Source organism: Phascolarctos cinereus, unplaced genomic scaffold, assembly GCF_003287225.1.
Source record: "Phascolarctos cinereus isolate Bilbo 61053 unplaced genomic scaffold, phaCin_HiC Scaffold_5;HRSCAF=322, whole genome shotgun sequence".
Taxonomy (NCBI): domain Eukaryota; kingdom Metazoa; phylum Chordata; class Mammalia; order Diprotodontia; family Phascolarctidae; genus Phascolarctos; species Phascolarctos cinereus.
Genome location: NW_027555958.1, coordinates 295898866 through 295925724, shown reverse-complemented (window position 1 = coordinate 295925724; position 26859 = coordinate 295898866). Strand labels below are relative to the sequence as shown.

General features: G+C 50.4%; 1 protein-coding gene across 1 annotated transcript; it reads right to left on the bottom strand.

Annotated features, from left to right (window-relative positions):
- Positions 1–446: 446 nt before the first annotated feature.
- Positions 447–26124, bottom strand: COL1A1 (collagen type I alpha 1 chain). The gene is made up of 50 exons (XM_078155981.1): positions 25907–26124; positions 23994–24205; positions 23570–23605; positions 23378–23470; positions 23214–23285; positions 22854–22898; positions 22433–22486; positions 21818–21871; positions 21203–21256; positions 20792–20845; positions 20300–20353; positions 20159–20203; positions 19858–19911; positions 19685–19729; positions 19408–19461; positions 18695–18793; positions 18557–18601; positions 18348–18446; positions 18078–18131; positions 17237–17344; positions 16916–16969; positions 16349–16447; positions 15925–15978; positions 15729–15827; positions 14014–14067; positions 13657–13710; positions 13471–13524; positions 13315–13368; positions 12582–12626; positions 12387–12485; positions 12019–12126; positions 11077–11184; positions 10023–10076; positions 9660–9713; positions 9272–9379; positions 9124–9177; positions 8522–8575; positions 8035–8196; positions 7337–7444; positions 7017–7124; positions 6840–6893; positions 6631–6738; positions 5972–6025; positions 5737–5844; positions 5211–5264; positions 4619–4726; positions 4235–4514; positions 3808–3998; positions 2964–3206; positions 447–2372 (listed from the first exon to the last, which is right to left on the bottom strand). The coding sequence occupies exons 1-50, from the start codon at positions 25986–25988 to the stop codon at positions 2226–2228; spliced, it is 4344 nt and encodes a 1447-aa protein (XP_078012107.1). The 5' UTR covers positions 25989–26124; the 3' UTR covers positions 447–2225.
- Positions 26125–26859: the final 735 nt, after the last annotated feature.

Sequence of the window (26859 nt, the reverse complement as noted above, 5' to 3'; positions counted from 1 at the left end):
GCTCCCTCCCTTACCCCCCCTTCAGGGAGTACCCTTGTTCTTTATTGAATCCCATCTCTAAACCTTCCTTTGTCCCTCAATTTCCACAGTCCTCTGTACTCAGAACAAATGGGAAGGAGATGAAAGAGTTTTGTTAGCTCAGGAGAGAGAGAACGGAGACCTGGGAGGCAAGGGGTTGAGAGAGAAGAAAGCCCAGAAAAGGAGGAGGAAGAGGAGGAGGAGGATGCTTGGAGGCAGAGGAAGTAAAAGTTGGAAAGAAAGAAACAAGAGAAAAGGAAAGTTTGGGCAGGGGGAAAACAAGAAGAAGGTTTTTTTGGAGGAAGAAGATGAGTTGGGGGGGGAAAGAAGAAAAGAAGGGAATAGAGGAAAGCCCCCAATCCCTCTAGACCATCCTATGAACCTCCCCCTATCCCAGACAGAGAAAACATCAGGCCACTACAGATGTGTTCGGGTCATTTTCACATGCTTTATTCCAGCAGTCAACATAATTAAAAACATCTCAAATTATTATACATACACAAAATAGGTACAGAATCCTTTGGTTCCTCACACTCCCTAGGGGGAAAAACTGCCTCTTGGCTAGAAAAGTTGTGCTTTGAAACCCAGAGAGGAGATGGCAAGAGAGGCATGGGGGGCGGGGGAGGAGGGGCAGAATTAAAGGAGTTGGAAAGGCTGGAGAGAAAGACAGAGGGTTTCAGAGCAAGAGGGGAAAGCAGAAGGGTGAGAAGAGGGAGGTGAGTAGGAGGCATGAAAAGGGGGCAGAAGAGCAAGATGGAGAAAGCATGAGGGGAAAAAACTGTTCAAAGGAAAGTTGAATCCACCTGCTGGTGAAGACAGGATGAAAAGTCAGCTTTGGTGCAGATCTCAAGCCTGCTTCTTTTAGTCCCTTTTTAAATAGCACCTTTAGAAAATTCACGAGTTCCCATAAGCCAAGAACAAACAAATGAAAAAAAAAAGCTTTGAAAAAAAGAAGACCGTAAAACAGAAAGGGAACACTCTTTGGCATGTGGGGGGAGGTCTCAATTTCTATAGCACCAGTGATCCCCAATCCCCTACCCCACCCCCAGTTTGGAAAACCAGGTGGCTGTCTATTCTTGCCTGGTTTTCCTAGCCCCAGCACGTCTAGGAGGAAAGGAAACGCAAACTTAGCACCTTTGATTAAAGTAGGGGGAGCCCCAGAAGGAGGAGGAGTATCCCCTCTCCACCCTAGGTCCCCCATTCCAAGCCCCCACAATGTTGCCCTGGCTGGCATGAAAAAAGACAAGTACGAGGTAGTCTTTCAACAACAGAAATATACATGGAATGAACAATTTCTCAGACCCAGCCCCATTGCCTGTGTGTGAGAGGCAGGTTTGGAAGGTGCCTGGAGGGGTTGGGGGTTGGGACTCCCAAATCAGCTGGTTCCACTTTACTGTCCCTCCACCCCTACCCCTTTCCAATTCTCCTCTAAACTTGGCAGGGGGGAAAAAAATCTCATAGGACAACTCCAGGCCCAATAAGTCCCCCTCAGGTGGGGTTCCTCGCACACACTCCCCCTCTCAAAAAGAGGGGTGCAGTACAGAGGCTTGCATTCAGATAGCACATCTTCCTTCGCAGTGGTATTGAGAAAAGAGACCAGCAGAGAAGCTGAGTCTGGGAACCCCATCTCCCTATCCCCCTCCTTGGAGGGGAGGGTTAGGGAAGTAGGGGGCTGGAATGGAGAGAGGGTGGGGTAAGGCCGAAGACACTTGGTGTTGGAGTATCTGTTCTCTTGTTGCCAGGAAGACCACGGCCTGCCCCAGCATTTCCTGGGACGTGGGGGAGACTTGCATTGAAGGGAGGCTGTGGGGGAGAAGTCCCCAAGGGGAAGAGGTGGAGAAGGGAACAGAATGGCAAAAGCTGGGGCATCTGTAAGCCCAGTGGGCTCAAAAAGACTTACCCCCACATCGGTCTTCAAGCAAGTGGACCAAGTTTCCTTTTTTTTAAAAAGTTATTTATTTATTCTTTTTTTGTAAGATTTAATGCTTTTGATTTAGCTTTGGTTTTTTGGGTCAGATTTGGTTTGTCAGAGGTGAAAACTAAGTTTTGAGAGATGAACGGAAAGGAAAAAAAAAATTTCCAAAGTCCATGTGAAATTTTCTCCTTTTTTTGCTTTTTTTTTTGTTCGATTGGGTTGTTTTTGTTTTCTTCTGGGATCAGAGGAAAGAAAGATGGGTGGGAGGGAGCCGGTTGGGAATGGGGAGAGTTTACAGGAAGCAGACGGGACTGATGTCGAAGCCAAATTCCTGGTTGGGAGCGCCAACGTCCATGGGGGCCACATCAATGATGGGCAGGCGAGAGGTTTTGGTGGTCTTGTATTCGATGACTGTCTTGCCCCAGTTTCCGGTGTGACTCTTTAGGAGAGGGAAAGAGGGGCAAAAGGAATTAGCTGTTGTCCTGTAGGAGTGACCCAGTGAAGTCATATGGAGTAGTAGGGGAGGGGAAGGGGAAGGGGGTCAGCAAGTCTCTTTAAAATCTCAGATCTCAGGGGCCTGCACAATTGACCACAGGTACCATCTAAAAAGCCCATTTCTGACCTATTTCTGTGACCTATCAGTTTTTGTCAGATGGAGGAATGGACAACTCACTTGGAGAGGAGGGGAGATAGGATTTACTAGATAGCTGGTCTCAAAGCCAGGAAGACCCAGGTTGGGGTCCTGCTTCTGACACATACTAGCTGGTAGCCCTGGACAAGTTACAGCCTCTCAGTGCTCTAGGCCAACCTCTAGGCCTCAGAGAATGTGTTGGACTGTATTGGTGGAGGGAGTTCCCAAAACCATTGAAATTCACAGGTCTAGCCTCTATCCCAACCCATTGGTGTAGAGCCCAGAGAGGTTGCAGACTTGCCCAAGAGCACACAGAAAAGAATACCAACTCAAGGCCTCCATTGCAACCTCGGGGTTTAGTTTACAATGGCAGTAGAGAGGGAAGGGACAGGGGCTCACCGTGCAGCCATCCTCAGTGACTGCATAGGTGAATCGGCTGTTGCCTTCAGCCCGGATCTCTATTTCATTGGAACCCTGGAGAAGCAGAGCCTTCTTGAGGTTGCCAGTCTGCTGGTCCATGTAGGCCACGCTGTTCTTGCAGTGATAGGTGATGTTCTGGGAGGCCTCAGTGGCCATCAGGCGAAGGAAGGTCATCTGAATAGCCACATCAGCAGGATCGGAGCCCTCACCACCATACTCGAACTGTAGTGGAAAGGAGAAAATGGAGTCCAGCCTCTGTCCCCTGCCCTCTCTATTCTCTGCTGTCCCTCCTTTATCTATCTATCTATCTATCTATCTATCTATCTATCTATCTATCTATTCATTCATTCATTTATTCATTCATTCATTCATTTATTCATTCATTTATTTATCTATTTCTTTATTTTAGCATCCCCCTTTTATCTATCCTCTAATGCTGAACCCCAGAATTATATGGCCAGATACTATGTATGAGAGCTGGAAGACCATCTTAGTGTCCAACCCCTTCACTTGACAGAGGAGGGAACAGGCCCAAAGAGGGAATGTGCCAAGGCCACACAGTCCATTTATGATAATACTTCAGCTAGAACCCAGGCTTCCTAGCCTTCACTCTAGGGGGTATTGGTATGGTCCACCTCTGACCTTTTCTACTTTTCCCATCTATATCCACCTCTAGCCCTTGCTTTTTCCTCATCTCCCCCATCTCAATAACACTCTTTAAGGCCTCATCCCTGTCCTGGGGAGTGTTACTTATCTACCCCTAGACCCTTCCTTCTATGGTCTAGATCAATCCACCTTCCTTCTCCCCTTCCCTGTGCCTCACCTGGAATCCATCGGTCATGCTCTCGCCAAACCAGACGTGCTTCTTCTCCTTGGGGTTCTTGTTAATGTACCAGTTCTTTTGAGCCACCCTGGGTTGGGTGGGGTACACACAGGTTTCTCCAGTTTCCATGTTGCAGAAGACCTTGATGGCATCCAGGTTGCAGCCTTGGTTGGGATCGATCCAGTAATCTCCTGAAATAGGATAGAGAAGAAATAGAGAGAGTCAGGGAGGCAGGGGTCTAGTGTTGGGTGCCATGCTGGCAGTGATACCAAGGAAGAAAGGAAGGAGAGGAAACTGCGTGGCCCCTAGTCCCAGCAAAGTCCTCTCTCGTGGGAGTGGGCTGGGCAGCAAAGGGGAAGGAGTAATTAAGAAGGTAGACACAGGAGGAGTTGAAGACCCCCCAGTGAGGGCTGGGGAAGGTCCTCACCGCTCTTCCAGTCTGAGTGGCACATCCTGAGGTCTCTGCAGGTGCGGGCAGGGTTCTTGCGAGTACCCTCAGGGCTTCGGATGTTCTCAATCTGCTGAGTCAGGCTCTTGAGGGTGGTGTCTACCTCGAGGTCACGGTCACGGACGTTAGCATCATCAGCTCGGTAATAGCGGCCAGAGTCATGAGCCTTCTCCTGGGGTGGCTGGGGCAGGAAGCTGAAGTCAAAGCCACCGCTGGGAGGACCAGGAGGACCAGGGGGTCCAGGAGGTCCAGGGGGACCCTATGCAGAGAAGAGCAAAGGTTGGTGAAGGCCTGGGTTCTTGGGCTTGGAGCACCAGATAAGCCTAGAGTGGGGGAGTGAGCTAAGGAGATAGGGGTACATACAGCGGGACCAGCATCTCCAGTACGACCACGGGGACCAGGGGGGCCAATGGGGCCGGGAAGACCATTGAGTCCATCTTTTCCAGCAGCACCAGCAGAGCCAGGGGGACCCTGAGAGAGGACACAAGATACAGTGGGTTAGATCGACGTTATCCGAGGCTTGGCAACCCAGCTCCAGGCCAGACCCCACCTAACCACACAACCTCAGAAATGAACAAACTCTGCACCAAAACAACATAATCCAAGTCAAATAACCCAACTCTAAGACCAACAATAAACAGTGCTGACGACACAGCCCCCACTGAGAAATACCAGCCAACTGAGTCTGATCTCTCTCTCTCACCAGTACACATGCCAAGATGAGTCACTGTTCCATCTTAGCAGGGCCAAGAAACAAGAGGAAGGGATGGGGGGAGGGAGACTGAATCCCGAGGGTGATCCGTCTTGGGAATCCACACTAGCATCTGCTCCGTCCCCTCACCCCCCGACTGCACCTCCATTGTTCAGACACCCAAGTCTCCTGGTGTGAGACCTCAGGGGGAACCTGGGTGAGACAAGGGATGGGAACTAGGGAGAAAAGAAAGAAGTTACTCACTCGGGGGCCAGCAGGACCAGAAGCTCCAGAAGGACCTTGTTCCCCAGGAGAGCCCTTGAAGGAGACCAAGATGAGTCAGAACTCAGGCTGGATTAAGTGATGGTGATGAGAGCAGGGGGGAGGGGGGCTGGATACCAGGAGTGACCCAAGTCTGTTCTCAGGCCCAGGAAACTAGAAATCTGGGCCAAAGGTCTCTCCAGTCTGAGACATTCCCACCCCCCTAATCCTTCTTCATCCATGTTGGCTTCTCCCATTAGAGCTCCCTGAGGCCAGAGACAAGCCCTTGAGTCTTTTTGTGTTCCCAGTGTTCTGCATAGTACCTGGCACATAGTAGGTGCTTCATAAATACTTACTCAATTTCTCCTTCCCTATATTTTTCTAACCCAAAAACAATGCTGCTAATTTTGTCCACACTACCAGTCCAGACTATGAATTGTTCCAGACTATGAAACTGAGGCATGTTTACATTGAAACAAAATATCCAGGGAAGGTGGTGGGAGAGGACCACAGAAAGGGAGATACTTACAGGAGGACCAGGGGGACCCTGGAGACCAGAGAAGCCTCTGTGACCTTTCATGCCTCTGTCACCCTGTTCGCCAGTCTCGCCCTTGTCACCTCGGGGGCCTTGGGGTCCCTAAAGGGGAAAGAAGTGCCATTCAAACAGGTGAAGGGCTCTCCAGCATCCAGATGGGCAGGGGTCATTGTTTACAGTGGCATTTGAGGGTCTGAGGCATTTGAGGGGATGAGGATGAGAGACTCACAGCAGGGCCACGGGCACCAGTGGGACCAACGGGACCGGCAGGACCAGAAGGACCCTAAAGGGATGGAGAGAGAAAGAGAGCCAATGAGATATCGTGGAACCAGCCTGGCTCAGAGGTCCCCAAGTCTGTACAGCCTGTTGTGCCCAGGAGCTGTGAACCCTCTTTCCACGAATTGTTCATTTATTCTACTCCACAAGGTTTAATATACTCCCCTGCCCTGACCTCTAGCCTTTCCATCCCCCTCTCTAATCAGCCCTAGACCCTTGACCATGGCACTGCCCTCAGTTTCTGATTGCTCTCCTTGCCACCCTGTCCACCTCTTTCCCAACATCCCTGATCTTGAGGAAATCCCTCCCCCAAGACCCCTGTGCTCTATTTGCAGGAGGAAGGATTTTTAGGGACAAGTCTCAGCTCTGAGAGAAGTTAGCTAGAAGGTGACCCTGCTCCCTCTCCCTCCAGGGTAGCTCCCATTTTCTGGGCAATCCAGGGAGTCATAAGCCTATGGAGCTTATTATAGGGAGATCTTCCTTCCCAGAGAGTCTCTCCCTTGGTCTCTCCACCCCACTCCATTTCAGCTGAGTAAAGTCAATATAAAGTCCCCTGATAAGCTCCCAAGAGCTTGCCCTAACTTCACCAAGTGCTGGGGAAGAGTCACTTACAGTCTCACCACGATCTCCAGCCTTTCCAGCAGGACCCACAGGTCCGGGAGCACCGGGAGCGCCAGGGGCACCAGGGGGGCCAGCAGGACCACTCTCACCACGGTCACCCTAAAGGGGAAGAACAGGAAAAGGGACAGGAGTCGGGGGCAGGGTCAGTGCTGCTGAAGAGCGTGCAAGAGAAACAGATTTGTCAGGGGGGTTCTGTTCACCTTGGGGCCTGGAGCGCCATCACGACCAGGGGAGCCTTCAGCACCAGGAGCGCCCTGAAAGGGGAGAGGAGAATACCATCAGCCCAGGCCAGAGAGGCACACAAGCTGGGTTAATGCAGGTCAGCAGCCAGCGCTGTGGCTGCTGGGAGTTCTGCCCCAAAGAGCTTTCTTCCTCACCTCACGTCCAGATTCACCAGGGGGTCCAGCCAATCCAGGGGGTCCAGCAGGGCCAGGGGGGCCACGTTCTCCACTTACTCCAGAAGGACCTTGTTTTCCGGGTTCACCCTAAATACAGCGAAGGGCCAGGTCAGAAAAGGGATGAGGAGAAGAGCTCTTCTCCCAGGGATTCGCTCTGTCCTCAGTGGTCACGCCCACTCTCCTCTAAGTGTCTCCCCCAGTCCTCTTCCTGCATCTCTCCTGTTCCCATCACTACCTGCTCCCTCCCAAATTTCTCATGTTATTGAGATTTTCCAGAGGGAAAAGCAGGGGATACTCACAGAGGGACCAGGAAGACCAGGGAAGCCTCTTTCTCCTCTCTGTCCAGGCAGACCCACCACACCACGCTGTCCAGCAATACCTTGAGGTCCAGGAGTACCAGGGGCACCCTGAAGGAGGCCAAGGAAGAAGTGACAAGGGGCAGGTCGAGGGAGGGAGGAGTACAGGGAGGGAACTTGACTTGGATTCAGTCACACCCCAGATCTCCTGAGTCTTGTTGGGTGGGAATGGGGGTGAATGATGCCAACTTCTGCCCCAGGACACTGTCCAGCAAAGGGGCATGAAGGGGCCTGACCTCTCCAAGCTTGCTGGCAATAATGTTCTTTGGGATGATAGGTGAAGTTGAGAGAAGGCTGAAAAGGCTCCTTGATTTGGGAGGTGATGGGATAGGGAAAATAATGATCGTAATACTAAGTTGATATTTATGTAGTGCATTTAAAACTAGCAAAGCACTTTACCCACATCAGCTTATTTGATAAGAAGTCGTAGGTCACACCCCTGCTTAAGAGGGGGGAAAGCATTGTATACAGTTCCCTATGATCATTTTTACAGGGATTTCTGAGCAGACACCACCTAGGGGTTATCACAAGCCCTTAGCTGACAGGCCCAAGAATAAGGGATATTGGCTCCAGAAGAGGCCCTTCTATTCCTGGGAGGTTTCTAGGAGCTACTGGAAGAGACCAGGGAGCGCAGGACTTACAGCAGGGCCATCAGCACCAGGAGATCCCTTCTCTCCACTTGGGCCAGGGGGACCAGGAGGTCCAACTTCACCAGGACGTCCAATAGGGCCAGTCTCACCACGGGGGCCTTTGCCGCCTTCTTTGCCAGCAGGTCCAGGAGGTCCAGGGGGTCCAGTGTTACCCTAGGTGGCAGGAAAAGTGGTCAGGAAGAAAAAGGCTGGGATCTCCTTAAACTCTGAGGTTGTCTGCTGAGGCCCGGCTACACCCTCACCACGACCGGCATATTGGGTGGGAGGCACAGAAGGAGGCAGTCACTGGGCCCACAAGGGCTAATGCAAGGGGGACACAGCTGCATAGCTATGAGTCTCTCTGTCCCAGACTCCTCCTCACTCACTTGTTCTCCAGCCTGATTGCTGATATCAGCTACCCCCAACCACTTCATGCTAGACCCCTCCCAACAGCACTGATCAGGACCCCCTTCACCGAATTCTTCCAGTGGGTACTTACAGAGGGGCCGGGAGGACCAACTCTTCCAGCAGCGCCAGGGAAACCAGTAGCACCCTACAAGGCAACATTAAAAGGAGGTATCAGAGCTATGAAGAGCAGTCCAGCTGGGCAGCAGGGGAGGGGGAAGGACATCAAGGGTAGAGGACAGGCCCCCCTCTGTGGATATGCCCCAGACCCACTCCCTGCCCTAGGATAGGGGGAACCATAAGAGCTAGATGAGAAGGATAGTTAATAATAAGTCTTATTTTACCAACTCTTTAAGATTTATAAACTATCTCCCTCAGAAGAATACTGGGATGGAAGCAGAAAAATATTCTCCCCATTTTATAGATGAGGGTACTAAGGCTCAGGGAGATCAAATAAAATAACTTCAACTCTAATCAAGTGCAGTGTTCTTTCCTCTGTAATACCCTTCAAGGGGAGGGGGGCAATTTGCTTAAGAGTGAGGGAGGGTCCCTCTGCCAAGTGTCCTTATTGGTTCCAATTCTCAGAGTTTCAGGTTCTGTATCTAGGATTTGGACTGGCTCCAGGGTGAGATTTCTGTGCCTGAGCATGTCCCTGGCAGGGGCTGGAGGTAGACCTGGGTGGTGGGTGATACTCACAGGAGGGCCAGCGCTGCCACGGGCACCTTTAGGTCCAGGAGCACCAACATTACCCTGGAGGAGAGGAAAAGGAAGATGTCACAGTTGTAGAGATCAGCTGTGCAGAGAACTCGTGGGAAGGGTCACTAGGGACTAATGAAATACTCACAGCAGGGCCAGGGGCACCAGTAGGTCCAGCAGGGCCAGGGGGACCAGCATCACCTTTAGCACCAGCATCACCAGGTTCACCTTTAGCACCAGGTTGGCCATCAGCACCCTGGAAAAAGGAGACAAAGAGAAGTGAACAGAGGAGCAGAGTTGTGCAAACATGGGGCTACAGAAAGAGATGGGGCATTAGACTTCACACGCAATTCCTATTATAGGGATCCTTAAAACCAGCAACACTCATTCCTACCAACAAGAAACAGAAGTCTCTTCCCATAAATCCTGATCGCTTTTCATTTTGGGGGAGTCCCCATTCTTTGTCCAGGGCTTAAGCATGCATGAGATGCATGAGTCCCACTAGGGATGGGAAGTGAGACAGGCTTGGTACTTACGGGAGGACCAGCAAAGCCAGCAGGGCCAGGGGGGCCAGGCTCACCACGTTCTCCCTAAAATAGAAGGAAGGAGAGAAATAGTCAGAAAGGAAACCCTGAAAGGAGAGAGCACGCGACAATGGAAGAGGAAAATGAGAGAGAGATGCTTGCAAATGAGAATTCAGAGATGCAGGGTGAGAGGGGACAGTGGAGTGGAGAGAAGTGAGGGAGTCTTAGAAAGAAGAGTCCCTGGAAAGACATGGAGGGTGAGAAGGGAGGGAGTGAAGGTGTAAGGTGAGGGTTCAGGAATCAGGAATCAATGGGCTGTAGAGAATGGTGGGGAGGGGAAGGAAATATCCCAGATAATAGAAAAAAAATACTTACAGGGGCACCGCGAGCTCCAGTGGGACCAGCAGGGCCGCTGGGACCAGATTCACCCTGGAAGGCAAAAGGGAGATGAAGAACAGGCAGGAACAGGAGAGCAAGGAGGTGCTCTCAAAGGATATATTCTGTTGACCGTAGGCTGGCATCACCCTACACCCATAGGCCCTTCAGCAGGACTCCAGGAGATGGAAAGCCCTTCTCTGGGACCACGGTGGCTTCTGGATTTCCCTGCACACATGTCTAACTCTCTCCACCCGCCTACTTGTCAGATCTAACTTCTCTTTTCTTCTGCCCTTCGGCTTTTATAGGATCCTCACTGCTCGGTCTTCCTTCTTCCTGGCCAATAGCAGCTTAGCTCTGTTTCTTCCCCCCACCCCCATCTCAAGAAATCCCATGCCCTGTTATTAACCACTCTTTGCCCTTATGCAATGTCATTAGCATCTTCTGCTGTCCAGTGATTACAATGCCTTCACCCTCCAGGCTAGCCAGTGTAGTTAAAAGCTCTGGAGCTAGGATCAGAAGATGGTTCAAATCCCAGTTCTGACACTTACACCTCAGTAACCTTAGCGTAAATCAATTCATTTCTTTAAATTTTGCTTTCCTCATCAGTAAAATGTGGGCATGGGATGAGATAGTGTCTACCATTCTTTGCAACTCAAAAATCCAGTGATTCCTGGGGTCCAGTACCCCTGCACAAGAGGAAAATTCATCTTCATATCATACTGTGAGGCACTGTGATACAGTGAAAAGAGAACCAGCCTTGGGCCCAGGGGGATGGGGGTTCAAGGTCCACTTCTGACATACACTGGCTATGGGACCTGACCCTGGGTCAATTACTTACGTACTCAGTTTCTAATTAACTTGGCCCTGACCTGCCCTGGGAAAGGGACTTTACTCCGCCAGGGATTCCTTATATCACTGAAATCACAGGTTCCACCCTTATTCTCTCCTCCTGTGAGGGAGGGGAGCAGCAGAACTGTGTGGGGCATCAGAATGCCCCAGCAACCACAGTCTATTTCAGAGAAAACTTGGAAAGGGGAATGGCTATTTTTACCTTGTCACCAGAAGGACCAGCGGGGCCAGGGGGACCAATGGGACCAGTCAGACCACGGACACCATCTTTGCCAGGAGCGCCGTCAGCACCTTTGGGGCCAGCATCACCCTAGAGACAGAAAAGACAAAAGCCTTGTTTCAGTCAAGATAGGGTGCTGGGTCCAGGGCCAAAATGGCGCCTGGGAGCATTCCTATAGGGGGCATGTGCATAGATGCTGAAAAGAGAGTTTTCATGATGGAGACAAACGAAGCCTGGAGACAAGATACCAGAGAGGGACTCCTCATCACCCTCTCTTCACTTTGCCCACCCCCATAATACAGGGAAAGACAAGAGATCATTTTAGGGAAAGGATTTAAGGAAGTAGATTGATGAAATTAAGGAGCCAAAGGCTTTTCAGAGCAGATTGGAGAGAGCAATTTCTTCTCTGTAAGAAGGTGAAACCGTCATTCAGACCCAGGGAAAAACTCTGGATCTAATCTTTAAACTTTCCAGATAAGGGGGTGCCTCATCATAGGACATATTTTAGAGGCTTTCTCAGCCTCTTATCTACTGAGTGACCCAGGGAGATTTGAGACCTTCTCTCCTTAACAGTAGGGGGCTTGTATTGAAACCAGGAAGACTTGGATTCAAGTCCACATAGATTAGCTCTGTGACCTGGGCAAGTCACTCTCATCTCCTTAGTGATCTAGGGAGAGATTTTGAGGCCTCTCAGCAGCAGAAAGGACTCTAGGTAGGGGGAGCAGAGTAGAGGTGGGGAATTTGATGAGCAATAAAATGAGAGAAAGAGAAGTTCAGGAAGCCCAGAAAGGTAAGCAGAAGGAAAAGATCAGGTTGTAATCCCAATCAATATCTCAAGTCAGTATCCCAATGATATACATCCAGAAGCTAATAAAAGGGCTTGGTAGGGGAGTAGGGGTGGAATTGGGCAGGGGATGGACTCACTCTGTCACCCTTGGCACCAGGAAGACCAGCTGCACCACGTTCACCGGGCATTCCCTGCAGACCAGGGGGCCCTTGGCCACCGGGAGCACCAGGAGCACCAGCATCACCCTATATGCCAACCGAGAGGAGTAGGGTTAGTTGCACACTGCTGAACTTATAGCCCTTCCATTGGGCTACATGCCATCAAAGGCAAGACCCCGGCTAATGATGAACTTATGGGCAAGACCCCAAGCTTAATGTAGATGCTCCACAGCTACTTTCCATCTATCAGACTTGGGGCTAAAAGGAAGACCCCATCCCCTCCCTCGAGAGTGGGTCAAGCCTCCCATCCAGGTCACTGACTCCCTCCTCTCCAACCTGTTCCTCACCTTAGCACCATCATTTCCAGGAGCACCATTGGCACCACGAGGACCCTGAGGGCCGGGAGGACCTTGGACACCACGTTCTCCAGGGAAACCTCTCTCACCCTAGAAAGTAAGAGATAAGTTAAGTGATGGTGCCACGGGAAAGGCCACTGCAAAAGATGAAGAACTGGAGAGGGCTGAGAGAAACGGCCAACTTACTCTTGCACCAGAGGGGCCTGGGGCACCAGCATCTCCAGGAACACCCTATTGGAGAGGGAGAGAAGAAAAAAAAGTCAGAGTCAAGTCAAAGGGAGAGAAGAGAGTAAGGCGTTAGGGACCCAAGATCAAGTATAAATTCATTCACTTATTCATTCATTCATTTATTTGCTCAATTTATTTTTAGGGACTTGCTTCATGTCAGGCAGGCACTGCACTAGACATGGCAGATATAATGTCTCTCTCCTTTACTTCAGATTGCAGACGTACATTCTGGTTTGCAATTAATGCCCTGCTCCTGGGCTTTGTCTGAAAGTGTGATTGGTAATTATGACATAATCTCAGTCAGCCCAGCACTAATACATGGCTTCCTTCCCCTGCAGCTCCATCCCCAACCTCTTACGTCCTGCTTCCTGGATGTTCTTGGGAGGTGTGGCCAGGTAATGGAGTAAGAGTTGGGGGATGGGAGGAGACAAAAGGATCAAACTCCCAATGCTAGAATGCAGATGTCATTGTGAAAGAAAGCATGGGGGCGGGGGGGGGGGGGAAGGGAAGTGAGAATTTTTATAAACCAGCTAAAGAAGTGAAGTTAGGTAGCCCCTGTCCTCTCCCAAACTGTCTACTGCAGAGGTACCGCTAGCTTCATGATACCTCAAGAGCCCTGGGGGGAGGAAATTAGACATTCTTGAGCATTTCCCCTCCCTTTCCTCTGGGAAGCTGCCAGGTATTCACTTACCTGCTCACCGGGTTTGCCTGCTTCACCAGGAGGGCCAGCGGGACCGGGGAGACCCTGTGGGGGACAAGCAAAAGAGGAGGAATTGAGAGTCCAGAAGAGAACACAGAATTATTCTCCACATTCCTCCCCCAATTCCCAAGATTCTCTGCCTCCTACCTGGAATCCAGGGGAGCCGGCAGGACCCTGTTCACCTCTCTCACCAGCAGGACCCTGTGTTCAGAAAAGCCAAGAGGAAGGCTGGGATCAGGTGGTGCGGATGGGAAAGAGGCAGGCAGCCCGCCTCTACAGTCTTCACCTCAGGCCCCACCCCTAAGCCAGCCCTCCCCAGGAGGGGACACTCACAGCAGGGCCAGGGGGACCTTGAGCACCAGCTTCTCCATCTTTTCCAGCAGCGCCCTGGAGAGAGAGAACAGAGTTCAGGATTAGAGGGTCAGTGGAGGCAGCTTAGATTTCGGATGGCAGAGTTTGGGGAGTGAAGAAAGGGGTCTGATCTGAAGGAAGCCCAGAGCTTCTGGAGCTCTTCCCCCCAAACCATATGCAGCACTTTAGAGCTGAAGGCTCAGAGTCAGCCCCTGTTGCCATGGCTACTGATGCTGAGGGCCCGTTCTCTCCCAATGTGGTGGGGACTAGCACTAAGATGAGGGTCACTAGGAAGGGGATTGGGCACTGATGTGGAAAAGGAATGGATAGAACACCTACCACAGCACCAGGGGGTCCAGGAACACCTCTCTCTCCAGCCTTGCCAGGTTCTCCCTAGGGAAAGAAAACCTTGGGTTAGCGTTAGGTTAACAGAAGCCAGAAACTTCCCCAAGGGGCCCAGAGGAAGATGACCTCAGGGCCCCCCAGACCTATGACATTTTCCAGATCATCAATGCTGCCCCCCTTTTGCCTTAGGGATTGTTCTTTGACAGGCTTGTTTTTTTGTTTTTTTTGTTTTTTAATGGCACTTGATAGCACAGGCAATGATTGAAAACATTACTGAATTCAGCTTTGCAATTAAATTATTCCACTCGGTTTCCCAGAGAAATCATATACTTTCCAACAGCTTCTATCTCTTGTCAAGGGACAATTTAAATGCTTTTGCTTCCTCCTTTTTTTCAAATACTAAGGGTATTTGAAAGGTACAAGACAGGGTACAAGACCCAGGAAGTGCTTAAGAAAACTGGCTGCCTCAGCTTTCTCCTGGATCTCCTTCCATCTTCCAACCTCACCATTCCCAAGGGGTTCATTTCACCATCACTATAACCCTCCCACAAATTCTTCTTAGCCCAGGATTGTGGGCGGCAGTGAAGTGGGAGCCAGAGGCTAGGTGTGAATCTCACTTCCCCCATTTACCATCAGGCAAATTTCTTAACCTCTCTGAGCCTCAGTTTCTTTATCTGTAAGGTGAAAGGGGAGGGGTAGACTAGATGACCTCTAAGGTCCCTTCCAGCTCTAAATTTATGATCTCATCCCTCCCTCAAACCCCAATTTTAGAGGCAACTAGGTAGCACAATGGATAAAGTCAGGAAAACCTGACTTCAAATGCAGCCCAGCTGTGAAGTGCTTAGCTCAATGCCTGGCACATAGTAGGTGCTTAGTACTTTCCTGCTTGCTTGCTTTCTTCCTACAAAGGAGTCAGGAGAGGGCCAGAGAATTCCATCACGAATTAGCTTTAAGAGGACTTTCATTCTATCTCATTTGAAATCTCTCAGAAACCCTGCCAAAATAGAGGGGCAGAGAGGATTTGCTCCTTATTACAAAAATGGGAAAGGAAATCGAGGTGCAAAAAGCGGAAGTGATTTTTTTCAAAGTGGGTCAAGGACAAGGCTGGAGCAAAGCCTAGGCTTCAGTACTCCTTACTTCCATCCAAGGATCTTGTCACCATCTCCTTCCCTTCATTCCTTCAATCTCCTTTTTTCCTTCTTGTCTTTTCTCTCCTTCTTCCCTTCCCTTTCTCTCCCTCTTCACCCTTTATTTCTCCTTCTTCTTCCTCTCTCCTAAGCACACTTTCCTCCATACTCAGATACCAGATTCTTCAACCATAAAGCATCCCTTTCTGCCAAAATTCTCTATATAGACATCCAGAATCCAAGGTCCTTGAGGACAGGGATGGGAGATCCTTAAAGTACATTGTATAAAGCCTGCTTCCACCTCATCCCCATTTATTTATTAGAACTATGGGTTATCATTATGGACTTAAAGAATGTAAGAGCTGCACTGGATCTTAGAGATAATTTTACAGATGGGGAGACTAAGGCACAGGAAGGGAAAGTGACCTGTCCAAGTTGGCACAGTAAGTTATTGGCAGAGCTGGACTAGAATGCAGATCTTCCATTTTCAAATCCAGGCCCTTTCCCTCAGAATACACTGCCTTCCCCACTCCTGGCTGGAGGGTGAGGGGAGAATGGAAGGTCAGAAGGGGGGATACTTACAGCAGCACCCTTGGGTCCAGGGAATCCCATTACACCAGCTTGACCACGGGCACCAGGGGGGCCTGGAGGTCCAGGGCGACCATCTTGTCCAGCGGGGCCCTGAGGACAGATAACAAGGAAACAGAGTTGAGGACAGGGGACTGGAGTCAAGGACAGGAGGGCAGGCAGGGCCAAGGTAGAGGAGGGAAGTACTTACAGGAGGACCAGTTTTGCCATCAGGACCAGGGCTGCCAGGGCTTCCAGTCAGACCCTAAGGAGGAAAGCAGACAACAGTGAGATAGGAGAGAAGAGATCCCCTCTTCTGTAGCCTTCCACCCCTAACCCCATGTTAATTGTACTTGTCTCTTCTGAGGGAGGGAGGGAGGCTGAAATGAGGATGAGGAGAGGAAGGGTGACAGGTAAGGAAGGAAAACGGCCACAAGGAAGATTTGGGAGGATGGCTAGGCTGTGAGACTGACTGCCAACTTGGGCTGATCTCAAAATGCACACCAGAATGGTACTCCCCCGGAATTATTTCTGCCATGCTGTGTAGTGTTCTCTAGAAAGTCCCCCTCCCTCTTCACTTAGTGACACCCTGTCTCAGAGAGTGGCTGTCCTGGGTCCCTCCACTGCCATCTCACCTTGGCACCGGGCAGACCAGCCTCACCAGGACGACCAGATTCACCAGGAGATCCTTTGGGACCAGCGGGGCCAGGAGCACCACGTTCACCAGGAGCACCCTAGCAAGGAACACGGAAGAGTCAGGGTCTCAGAACCAATGGCTCTCTCACCTTTCCCTGGGCAAAGTAGGGGAGTCAAGGCCTGCTATCCACCACCAGAAAAAGCTGATTATCTGCAAGGGGATGGGAATGTAGAGGTATCTCACTGAGGCCAAGAAGACTGTCTGTAAGGAGATGTAGGACTTTTTTTTTTTTTTTGGTGAGCTGTGTTCCAGGCCCGTCCTTTATAGGGAGCCACTGGGAGGCCTCTTACCCTAAGAAAGATGCCTCCAGCACCTGATTCAATGCCTTGCATGTAGTAAAAGCCAAATATGTGTTTGCTGATGTGATTAAATTTGGATTGGACACAGAAGGGGAAAGGATCAGCAAACTGATGCCAGTTAATCCCTCCCTGCCCCCTTCACCCCAAACCAGGATATTCCTGGATTGTGCCTGCCAAGAAGATAGAAACAATTAGAAGGAAATCACCTTAGGACCAGCGACACCATCAGCACCAGGGAAACCACGGCTTCCAGGACCACCCTATAGAAGGAAAGAACATGATGAGTTAAAGCTAGGAATAAGAAAAACAGGGTGGCAGAAGATATAGGTGCCCTCCTCATGCCAGGCAAGGCCTTTAACCACTCAGGAGGAGACATCATGCCAGCCATGAGGTAGAAGGTACTAGTGAGACTAAAGGATGTCCCAAAGGGGCTGAGAAGGATACAGAATGCTCAGTGGGCAAGCTGCCAGGGGCTGGTTGAAATTGGGAAGAAATCAGAGAAAAGGAGAGTGGAAGCAGCCACTTACTCGTTCACCAGCTGGGCCGGGCAGACCAGTAGGTCCAGGTTCACCACGGGATCCTCTCTTGCCTTCCTCACCTGCAGGGCCTGGGGGTCCTTGAACACCAACGGGGCCCTAGAGGATGAGAGGAAGGTAGGGAAAATTACTTGTGAATGCTCTGTTCCAAGCACTAAGTTTGGGGAGAGCCAGAGCTCTTTTCAGCTGAAAAACATGCCCTTTTCTCTGACTCCAAGTGTGTGTGCTGGGCCTTTCTCATCTTCCTTATCAGACTGGGAGTTTCCTTAGAGCAAAAATCTCTCTCTTTCTCTGTCTCTCTCTTTGTCCCTCTGTCTTTCTGTGTCTGTCTCTCTCTTGACTAGAAGCTACTTGAGGGTAAGGACTATGTCTACTCTATCAGATGGGGGTACCCTGACCATTAAGACCACATCTCTTTATCTTCCTCAAAGTATAGCACAAAACTCTCCCCAAAGGACACCTCTCTCACCTGTTAGGTCTGAGTGAGAACGTACTCAGATGTACATTGGTACATCTAATAATAACTGATGCTTATAAACTGCTTTAATGTTTGCAGAATGCTCCATTATCTTACTGGAGCCTCACCCCAACTCTGGGAGGCAAGTGCTATAAGTATTATCATGCCCATGTTACAGATGGGAAAACCAAAGCTTAGAGAAATGAAGTGACTTGCTGGGCTTCCACAGTTAGTGTCAGAGAAGAGATTTGAATCTAGGTCTTCTTGACTTCAGGTCCACCAACCTAACCACTCTACCATGTATGTTTGCATGAATGGAAGTGTGTGTGTGTGTATGTATATGCACTGAAGTATAAAAGAGAAAAGAATACTTACAGGTTCTCCTTTGGCACCAGCGTCACCTTTGTTACCGGGAGCACCAGGTTCACCCTGAAGGGAAGAAAGAAGAAAGGTTGAACTGAGGAAAGAAGGAGATAGGGAAGGAAAGGACAAGGAATCCCAAGCCCAAAGCCAAAGTTGACCCCATCCTTTGGATATCTGGACCCAGGCACAGTTGGGTAATCAGAAAATAGACTGGACCAAATGCCAGCCAGCTCTAGTGCCAGTTATTAGGAGAAAAGTGGCAGAGGAAAGATGGGTACTTACACTGTTACCCTTGGGACCAGGAGCACCACTGGGACCCTGAGGTCCGGAAGGACCACGGGCACCGGGGAAGCCAGGAGCACCAGCAATTCCAGGAGCGCCCTATGGGAGACAAAAGGAAAGACTCAATCTACCGGTCTAGAAGGTCACACTCCATCCTAGGGCATTGCAGGACACTGCAAACGGAATAAATGGTACTGTAGGATACTTACATTGGCACCTTTGGCACCAGGTTGTCCATCAGCACCAGGGTTACCCTAGAGCAAAAAGAGAAGAGAAGGAATGAGTGATGTACACAAACTCTGAAGCTGGCCAGAGGTCAAAGAGCACAAAGGTAGGCAGCTACTTACAGCAGGGCCAGCAGCACCAGCGGGGCCAGGGGGACCAGGCTCTCCACGGACACCCTGAGGCCCTTCAGAGCCACGGGCTCCTTGGGGACCAGCTTCACCCTGGACCAGGAAAAGAGTCATGAGCCAAGATGCCCAGGGTCAGCCCCCTGTATCCTCCCCCTCTTTCCTATCACTTTCACCCAATGCTCAGTCTTATAGGGAGGAAAGACAAGGGAGGTAAGGAGAAAAGCTACTATGATTCCCAGACTTTCAGAGAGGTGGGGGAAGGGGAGGAGGAATTCTTCTGGCTTCGTATGAATGAGGCTGTGGATCAGGAATCTACGCTCGGGTAAATCCAGGATCAAGTACCAGGAGTTAGGATCAAGGCCTTGATTTGATTGGGCATCAAACAGAAATCTGAAACTATGGAACAACCTCCCAGGGGATGCTTAGGCTGGCGATTCCTAAAGCACGGACTTCTCTTTTCCTGTGGCATTGGCTCTCTTCAGAGGAAGGTGAGGTGGGAGAGTCAAAGTGGGGAAAGATCATCCTCAATTGGGGGACTGTCTGTTGACCCATGAGAAGCAAGGCCCTTGGCCAATTTAGTTCCAAACTACTCTCTCAACTCCCAGCAGCCCAGCTAGGATGGGGATGGGAGGGGGATCTATCTGTCTAAGGAACCCTTGTGTCTAGGAAGAGGTTGAAGGAAGTGTACAGGATGGATGGATTCTCACCTTAGCACCAACAGCACCAGGGAAACCAGGGGGACCAGCAGGACCAGTGGGACCCTGTAAAAGAAGGGGAGACCTTGGTGGAAAGGAAGAGAGAAGCCCTCAGATCCTCCCAGCCAGAGTGGGAAGATATCTAAAGAGGCCCAGAGATAAGGAGCCTCTATGTCTCCCAAATCCTGTCCCAAGTGATCTTCATTTGCCCATGAGGACAGAAGCTGATCCAAGAAGTCTCCCTTTTCCCAATCTCTGTGGCACCATAAGGAATGTTGGGCATACTTACTGGGGGTCCAGCAGCACCAGTTGCACCATCATTACCACGAGCACCCTGAAAAGAAAAGAAAGAGGGAAACATCAGGTATGCTTATGTTTAATGCCTATGGACTGCTCAGGCCAGCCAAAAGTCAATGCAGTGCCCAAAGGGCATCCAGAATGTCTGGGTCATGTGATACTTACAGCTGGGCCAGGGGGTCCAGGGCGGCCTCTTTCACCAGGAAGACCACGAGGGCCCTGAGGAAAACCAAGAGAAACAGAGTGAGATAGAGTGAAGTGGGGGCTGCGGTTTTCTCTATGCTCATCACCTTTCCAGACACCCCTAACTATGTTTTTATAAGCACCCAGAGTGCCAAAGGTGTCTTTGGGAAGTCTACTGTTGAGGGTTCTCTTTTCTCCCAAGAGATTACCTCCTGCAGCCCTGCCACCCTCATCTTGGTGGTCCCTCTGTCTCCCCTGCTCTTCAAGGAGCTGGCACACCTACCATTTGTCCAGGAGCTCCATTTTCACCAGGGCTGCCAGGCTCACCCTAGGAAGCAGAGAGATAAGAATGATTTTTTTTTGTCACAGGAAGGGGAGAGATGAAGGAAAGCTGGTGTTCCACTCCTAAAAAGTGATCTCTTACCTTAGGACCAGCAGGACCACTGTCTCCCTTGGCACCATCCAAACCACTGAAACCCTGAAAGAATAGAAAAAGAGAGACACCAAAGTGAGATCCCAGTGGGGAAAAGGGTAGATCGCATGGCTTCCATCCATTTTTGGAGGCCTGGAATGAGAACATCAGCCAGTACGAATGGAGCCGGTTTATGAAATGGTCACTGCACACATCCCCTGACTCTAGACCGAATTGACGGCCAGTCATTCCATCCATAAGGATACCTGATTCTTCCCTTCTCTCATTTATGTTTTTCGTGATGATTCTACTTCTTTACTCAGCAATACCTTCCGAGATCCAAACTACTCGAAGGAAGATTTTTTTGGATACCTAACCTAAATCTCTCTCACCTTCTGAAGACCCTTTACTAAATTCTTCAAACCAGAGCCTTTTGGTGGCTTGAAGGCTGGGAGTGGATTAATTTGAGATTTTTTAGACTGAAATGGACAAGAGAAGGCTTACCCGGTGTCCCTTCATGCCAGGGAGACCAGCAGTTCCGGGCAGACCTCGAGCACCCTGGAGAGAAAGAATAGAAGGATGATTAGAAAGAAAGGCAGAAGACAATGAAAGGGTGCCCCGTTAGGTAAAAAGTATAGGGTCCCTACATAACAGAGCAAATGTCTTGAGCAGAGACAGAATGGGTGAAGGCAATTGTTATTTATACCTATTTTATGTTATTTATACCTAACCCCATCCTAAGCTCCATCACCTTTCCAGTCACTACAATCTAAAAGCCATGGAAAGAGGCAGTCCTTGTAGGACTCACAATGATCAGTAGGGAGAGCTTCCAGGATTATACTTGCTCTGCTAAGGAGCCCGATGCTGTAAGGCTCAAAAGCCTGAGCTCTAGGCCTCTCCCGAGGCCCCTCTCACCTGAGGACCAGGAGGACCACGTTCACCAGGACGGCCAGGTTTGCCAGCTTCACCCTGAAAGGAAGAAAGGAAGTCATTAAGGGGAGCCTCTGTTAAGGGTCATTGCACTCAGTCCCCTGCTGTCGTGCCAAACTATTGCTCACCAATTAGGAACTGGACTGCACTAGTCAATCAGAGGAAGCTTGGGATGATCCCAGATTCTCTTGGAATTATTAAGGACTGAGGGTCAGGCTTTAATGAATATGATTTCATTTAGCCCTATTCCTAGAGCAAATTAAAGCCTGGCCAAGCCATTTTCTCTGGCTTAGTTACAAGCCTCTTGGTATGGTCTATGGACCTTTCGGGCAAGAAAGAGAAAGCCGGCTATGCTTGAAATAATGAGGGTGAAAATTCTCCCTGAGGATTAAAGAGAAGGTAAGTTCCCAAGTGACCCGTAAGGAATTGTGCAACAGGAAGAAGTCCATCTTCCATTTTGAATGCCTCTCTCTCAACACAAGTCTCCCTTTGATGGAGCCCCTAATGAGAGGTGTGGCATTGAATTAAAGGGAATGCAGGCTTCTCTACGGTGGGCAAGAGGAGGGAGAAAGGGTAGTATGCATCTCAGGAGTTACTTACATCATCTCCGTTCTTGCCAGGGGGACCGGCAGGACCTCGGGGACCCATGGGACCCTAGAAGACACACAAAAATGGTTAGGCTCATCCTGGTATGAGTGCAAACAACAGGCAAACATGGAATAAGGCAGGCAATGGGGCTAAGCAGTTTACCTATGGGTAAACACTACCTCAAGAGTGTATCTGAAGGGAAGAGGAGAAAGTCTGCAAAAAGAGACAGTAGGTGGCACAGTAGGGAGACCCCTGGATGTGGAGTGTGGAAGGACTGAGTTCAAATCCTGCCTTAGACACTCAATACCTGTGTGGCCCTGAGCAAGTCACTTAACCTCTCTCTGCCTCAGTTTCCTCATCCATAAAATGGGGGTCATTATAGAGTCGACCTCACAAGGCCGTTGTGAGGATAAAATGAGATAAACTATGTAAAGTGCTTTGCCAACCATAAAGCACTATATAAATATTAATTATTATAAAGATGAAGATACCCTTCATTTAAAAATATGTTCATGTGGGGGTTTTCTGGGGGGTGGAGATGTGTACATGAATGAAACACTTGTTGCATGATGGATGAATGGGAGGAAGGAGAGGGGCAGAGAAGATGGAGTTGGTAGGACCACTTACTGAAGCTCCAGGCTCGCCGGGTTCACCAGGGGGGCCTTGGAAACCTTGGGGACCCTGGAGGAGGAAGAGATTGGGGAAGCATGAGAAGGATGCATCATCACCATAAGATTCTCATCCCTGCCATTGTCAAGCACTATCACCATTATCCTCTTCATTCACCACCACCATTCAAACTCAGCACCTATCTGTAAATTGCCTCCTTTGTGCTAATTCACATAATCTTCATCAGGCTAATTAGCATCACCATCATCCTACTTCCGGTTTCTCACCTGCCAGAGGCAGGCAGCATAGGGCCCCTGACAACATCTGAATGCCCCAGAAAGAGAATCCTGAGCACCTCTCCCCTATCCTTTCCTTATCACATCCCAAAGGAGACTCAGGCTGAAGATCTTCAAGTGACTGAAAGACCACAGATACTTACTGGTGAGCCAGGGGGCCCAGGGAGACCACGAGGACCAGAGGGACCCTAGGGAGAGAAAAGAGAAACAATGAAGACAATTAGAAGGAAAATGCAAGGTATAGAACACCTATCTTTCATTTCCCATGGGTTCTCTGTTGCCCTTAGCCATCCTTGAAATTCCAAAAAAGGTCTTCACCTCCTAATAAGACCCAACAAATATGGACATGAGTGACCATCTGGCCCCTACTCCTTCCCAAGGTCTCCAAACTTATTTGCTTTTTTTGTATCCCCAGTCCTCAGCACAGTGCTTGGCACACAGTAGGTGCTTAATAAATGTTTATTGATGGATTGTCTTCCTGGCCTCCTTTTGCCAGGACTTACCATAGGTCCAGGAACAGATATGCCACCAGCTGATTTCTCATCATAGCCATAAGACATTTGGGGAGCAAAATTCTAGGGGGAAAAAGAGAGAAAGAGAGAAAGGGTCAGGTCAGTTGGTGAGAGGGGGGAAAATCCTTTCAAAAATGACCTGATTATATACTTACTCCTCCAAGGCCAGGGGGACCAGGGGGACCAGGGGGGCCGGGGAGACCAGGCTGTCCTGGGATGCCATCTCTTCCAGGTGGGCCTGGGAGTCCCTGCCAGGGAAAGAAAGCAAATACCAATATGTGAGCCACAAAGCAGGCCCCATATCCACTGCCCATCACCAAACTTCCAAAGGAGATTTAAAAATTTACCCTTTCACCTCGGGGTCCAGTATCTCCTTTGGGACCCTATGAAGTTGGAGGAAAAAGAAGAAAGGTACAAGGGTTAGACAGGTGGATGGGCAACGGAGGAGGATATACATGAGTAAGGCAAAAACCCAAGAACTGTTCTTTACCTCAGCTCCTGTTTCTCCGGAGAGGATGGTGAAGCTATTGGGAGGAAGAGAGAAAGAATCAGAGGGTGACTCTGCCAGCGGAGGGGTAGGGGTGGACTAGAACCCTAGCCCAGGTCCCCATAAAAACCAAGACCTCTAGTGGTCAGAGAACAAGAGTGGGGTAGGGGAGGGAGGGAGCGGGAAGGAAGAGAGAGAGAAGAGAGGCAGGTGCCTTACAAGACTTGGGGAGTTAGGAAAGAAGGGAGAAGGGACAGCAGGTGTTGATTGGTGGGATGGAGTGCCGGGAGGACCATACCAGCATCGGCACCAAGGCAGGAGGGGCAGCACTCATCGTCCTTGTACTGGACATTGGGACAGTTGGAAACGTCTTCACAGATGATTTGGTCGCACAGGATGTTTCCGTTGTCGCAGACACAGATTCGGCAGGTCTCAGGTTTCCATACTGCCCCGTTGTTGTACTTTATGCTATTTTGTACACAGTTGCCTTCTGGAACTGAGGGCAAAGTTGGAAGGGGTGAGTCAATAGTGGATTGGGGTGGGGGGGTGGGGGAAAAGGGAACCTTTCTACCCAGCACTCCAGAGGGGTCCTACAACCAGCTCGTTTTTCTCCCTCTTCCCCAGAGTCAGGGAAGCATTGGATTTGTCACTTCCTACACCCTCAGCATCTGTTCATCTCCACCTCCCCCCCCCCAACCCTTAAGATTCATCTGCTTCTCATCAGGGGCTCAGTGACAGCAAAGGCTCAGGGCCAGAGACATTCTAACTCTTTCCAGTTTAGGAATTTAAACAAAGCTTTAGGCCAATTGTTCCATCCAGTTCCGACCTTAGCTCACTGGGGCGAGGCCAAGTGAAATAAAAGTTGGGGGGGGGAGGGTGGAGAGAATGTAACAGAAAAGGCCGCAAGTGTGGAAGAGGGGAGATTTGGGTAGGGACGGGAAGAAGGAAGAGGGTCACGGGGAGAGATTCTCCAGAAGGGGCAGATGGAGAGGGGAGGAATACAGAAAAGACGAGGGGAGGAATACAGAAAAGACAATGGGAGGAGAGAAAGAGAAGTAGTCTGAAGGAGGACCAATGAAAGTGGGGAGCAAGGGAGGGAGTCACCTCAAAAGACTATCGTGCTCCTCCAAGCCAAAAGACACGCCCTAACGTCTAACCTGATATTCTCATCCCCTTGGTCCTTTGCTCTCACCATACAAAGACATCCCCAAAGCAAGACCCAATGGTCGTGCCCGACCCTCACTTCCCTGAGTCAGCCCTTTCTGGTTCTTTAAGTGATTTTGAACCAAACAATAAGAAAAATCGAAAACTCCGCAAAAAGTCCATTTGAGTCCCTCCTCTCATTCCCCCGCGCGTGCAACTTCATGGTTCACCACGAGGTGGCACGCAGCGCTAGGGAATGGACTCAGGCGGGACAAAAGGGGAGGACGGTTTCCTTGGGCCCCCAGCGAGGCTGAGGGATTGCCCAGATATCCTGCCCAAACTCCCCCTTCCCCACCCCACTCCCGCCCGCCTCCCGGGAAGCGGGCGATGCGCCGTGGTGTCCCGCCACCCTTTAAACTTAAGGGGAGGCGCAGTAACCTACTCCCCCACGCGGCCAGCAGAGGGCGCTGGAATTCCACCCCGTCCCCGCCCCACTCAAGTTTCTCCTCCTCCTACCCCCACAGCCCCCCACCCCTCGCACACCCCAACCCTTCTCTTGCAGCAGCCCCCAAGCATCCCAGGAGCTTGGAACTGCGTCTAGACTGCAGAGTCTGTAAAAACGTTTTTCTTATGAATCATCCTTAATTCCTTCCCGATGGCTTTTGCATTTTGGGTTCCGTAATCCTAGTCCACCACCCACACCCCATTTGTTCCCCAGTTCCCCTCCTTCTAAAGTCCTCAACAATACTTGTTTTATTGTCCACGGGGTGTTCTTTGAGCTCTCTCACCCACCTAACTCACTGTAAGCTTTCTCTTCAACCTGCTCGTCTCTGATGGGGGGTCACCCTTCCCTCAAAAAACACATCCCTTACTGCCTCAAACTCTCGCTCGTCTGTGAGGACTCCCCTAGAAATCCCATCCCTGATAGTTTTCTACACCCTGAGCAATCCAGCTCAAGCAGAGGATTCCCAGGAGCTGTGTTAATGGGACACTGATAGATTAACTCCTCCACTTACACGCATCCCCCCCTCCCCCCAAAAAGTTTCCAACTTACTGTCTTCTTCGTCTTGGCCATGGGTGAGGACGGTAGTGACTGCTAAGAGCAGCAGGAGCCGGGCATCCACAAAGCTGAACATGTCTAGGATCTAGACATGTAGACTCTTTGGGGCTTGGGGTTGGGGGGTTACCGTCCACTCATGCGCGGCCTGAGATTCTTGGGTACCTCCTGCTCAGACCCCAAGGAGAAACTCCCGTCTGCTACAATGCCTGCGCTGGGCCCCTCTTTATACTGTCCTGGGATCCCAGGGAAGGAGGGATCCAGCCCCTACTGAGAGGGGGAACGGGCCACCCGCTGCCCAGCCAATCAGGGCCTCACAGTCCGGCCCCCAATTTGGGAGTTGGAAGGGAGGGGAGGGAGAGGGGGCAGAAGTAGGAGGAGGGAAGAGAAGGGAATCTGCTGTTTCCTTTCCCTGCCCCCCCAATCTCTCCGTCTTCTCCTTGGTCCCCCCCCATGTGCCCAGCCTAAAGATACGGTTTGCTAGAATATGAGCTGGGTTCTCCGTGTAAACTTGGGGGGCATTATAGGGGAAGAGAAGGCTTTCTTTCCCCCGCTCTATCCCGGGACCTCTGAATGCGGAGCAACCACTGGCAAAAACAGAATGGATGGGGGGGGTGCTGGGGAAAGGGTAGATCTTGGAGATTAGGAGAATTGAATGAGAAAGCCCCCCCCCCACCAAAAGCAGGTGGAATGCTTAATAAGGACAGCCCCTCTTTAGGGAGTATCATCTGCTGGGAGTTTGTTGATATTTGGGAGAGCAGGAAAGGGGTATCCTATCTTAGATGGTAAGAACTAAATGTCTGTGAAGAACTTGATGGGGGGGAGGGGGGAGGGGAGAATCTCCCTTTGGGGAGAAGGAACCTCCTGCTACCATGCCTGGAACTTGGGAAGGGACTTTGGGTGGTTGTTTGGGGTCTCCATCATAGCAAGGCAAGAAGCACTAGAAAGGA

Coding starts and splice junctions, on each gene's coding strand:
- COL1A1 (XM_078155981.1), bottom strand. CDS start 25,988: ATGTTCAGCTTTGTGGATGCCCGGCTCCTGCTGCTCTTAGCAGTCACT. Junction 12,127..12,386: donor CTGGAAATGATGGTGCTAAG/GTGAGGAACAGG, acceptor GTTGGCATATAG/GGTGATGCTGGTGCTCCTGG. Junction 5,265..5,736: donor AGGGTCCCCCTGGTCCTCCT/GTAAGTATCTCC, acceptor GTCTCCTTCAAG/GGCTCTCCTGGGGAACAAGG.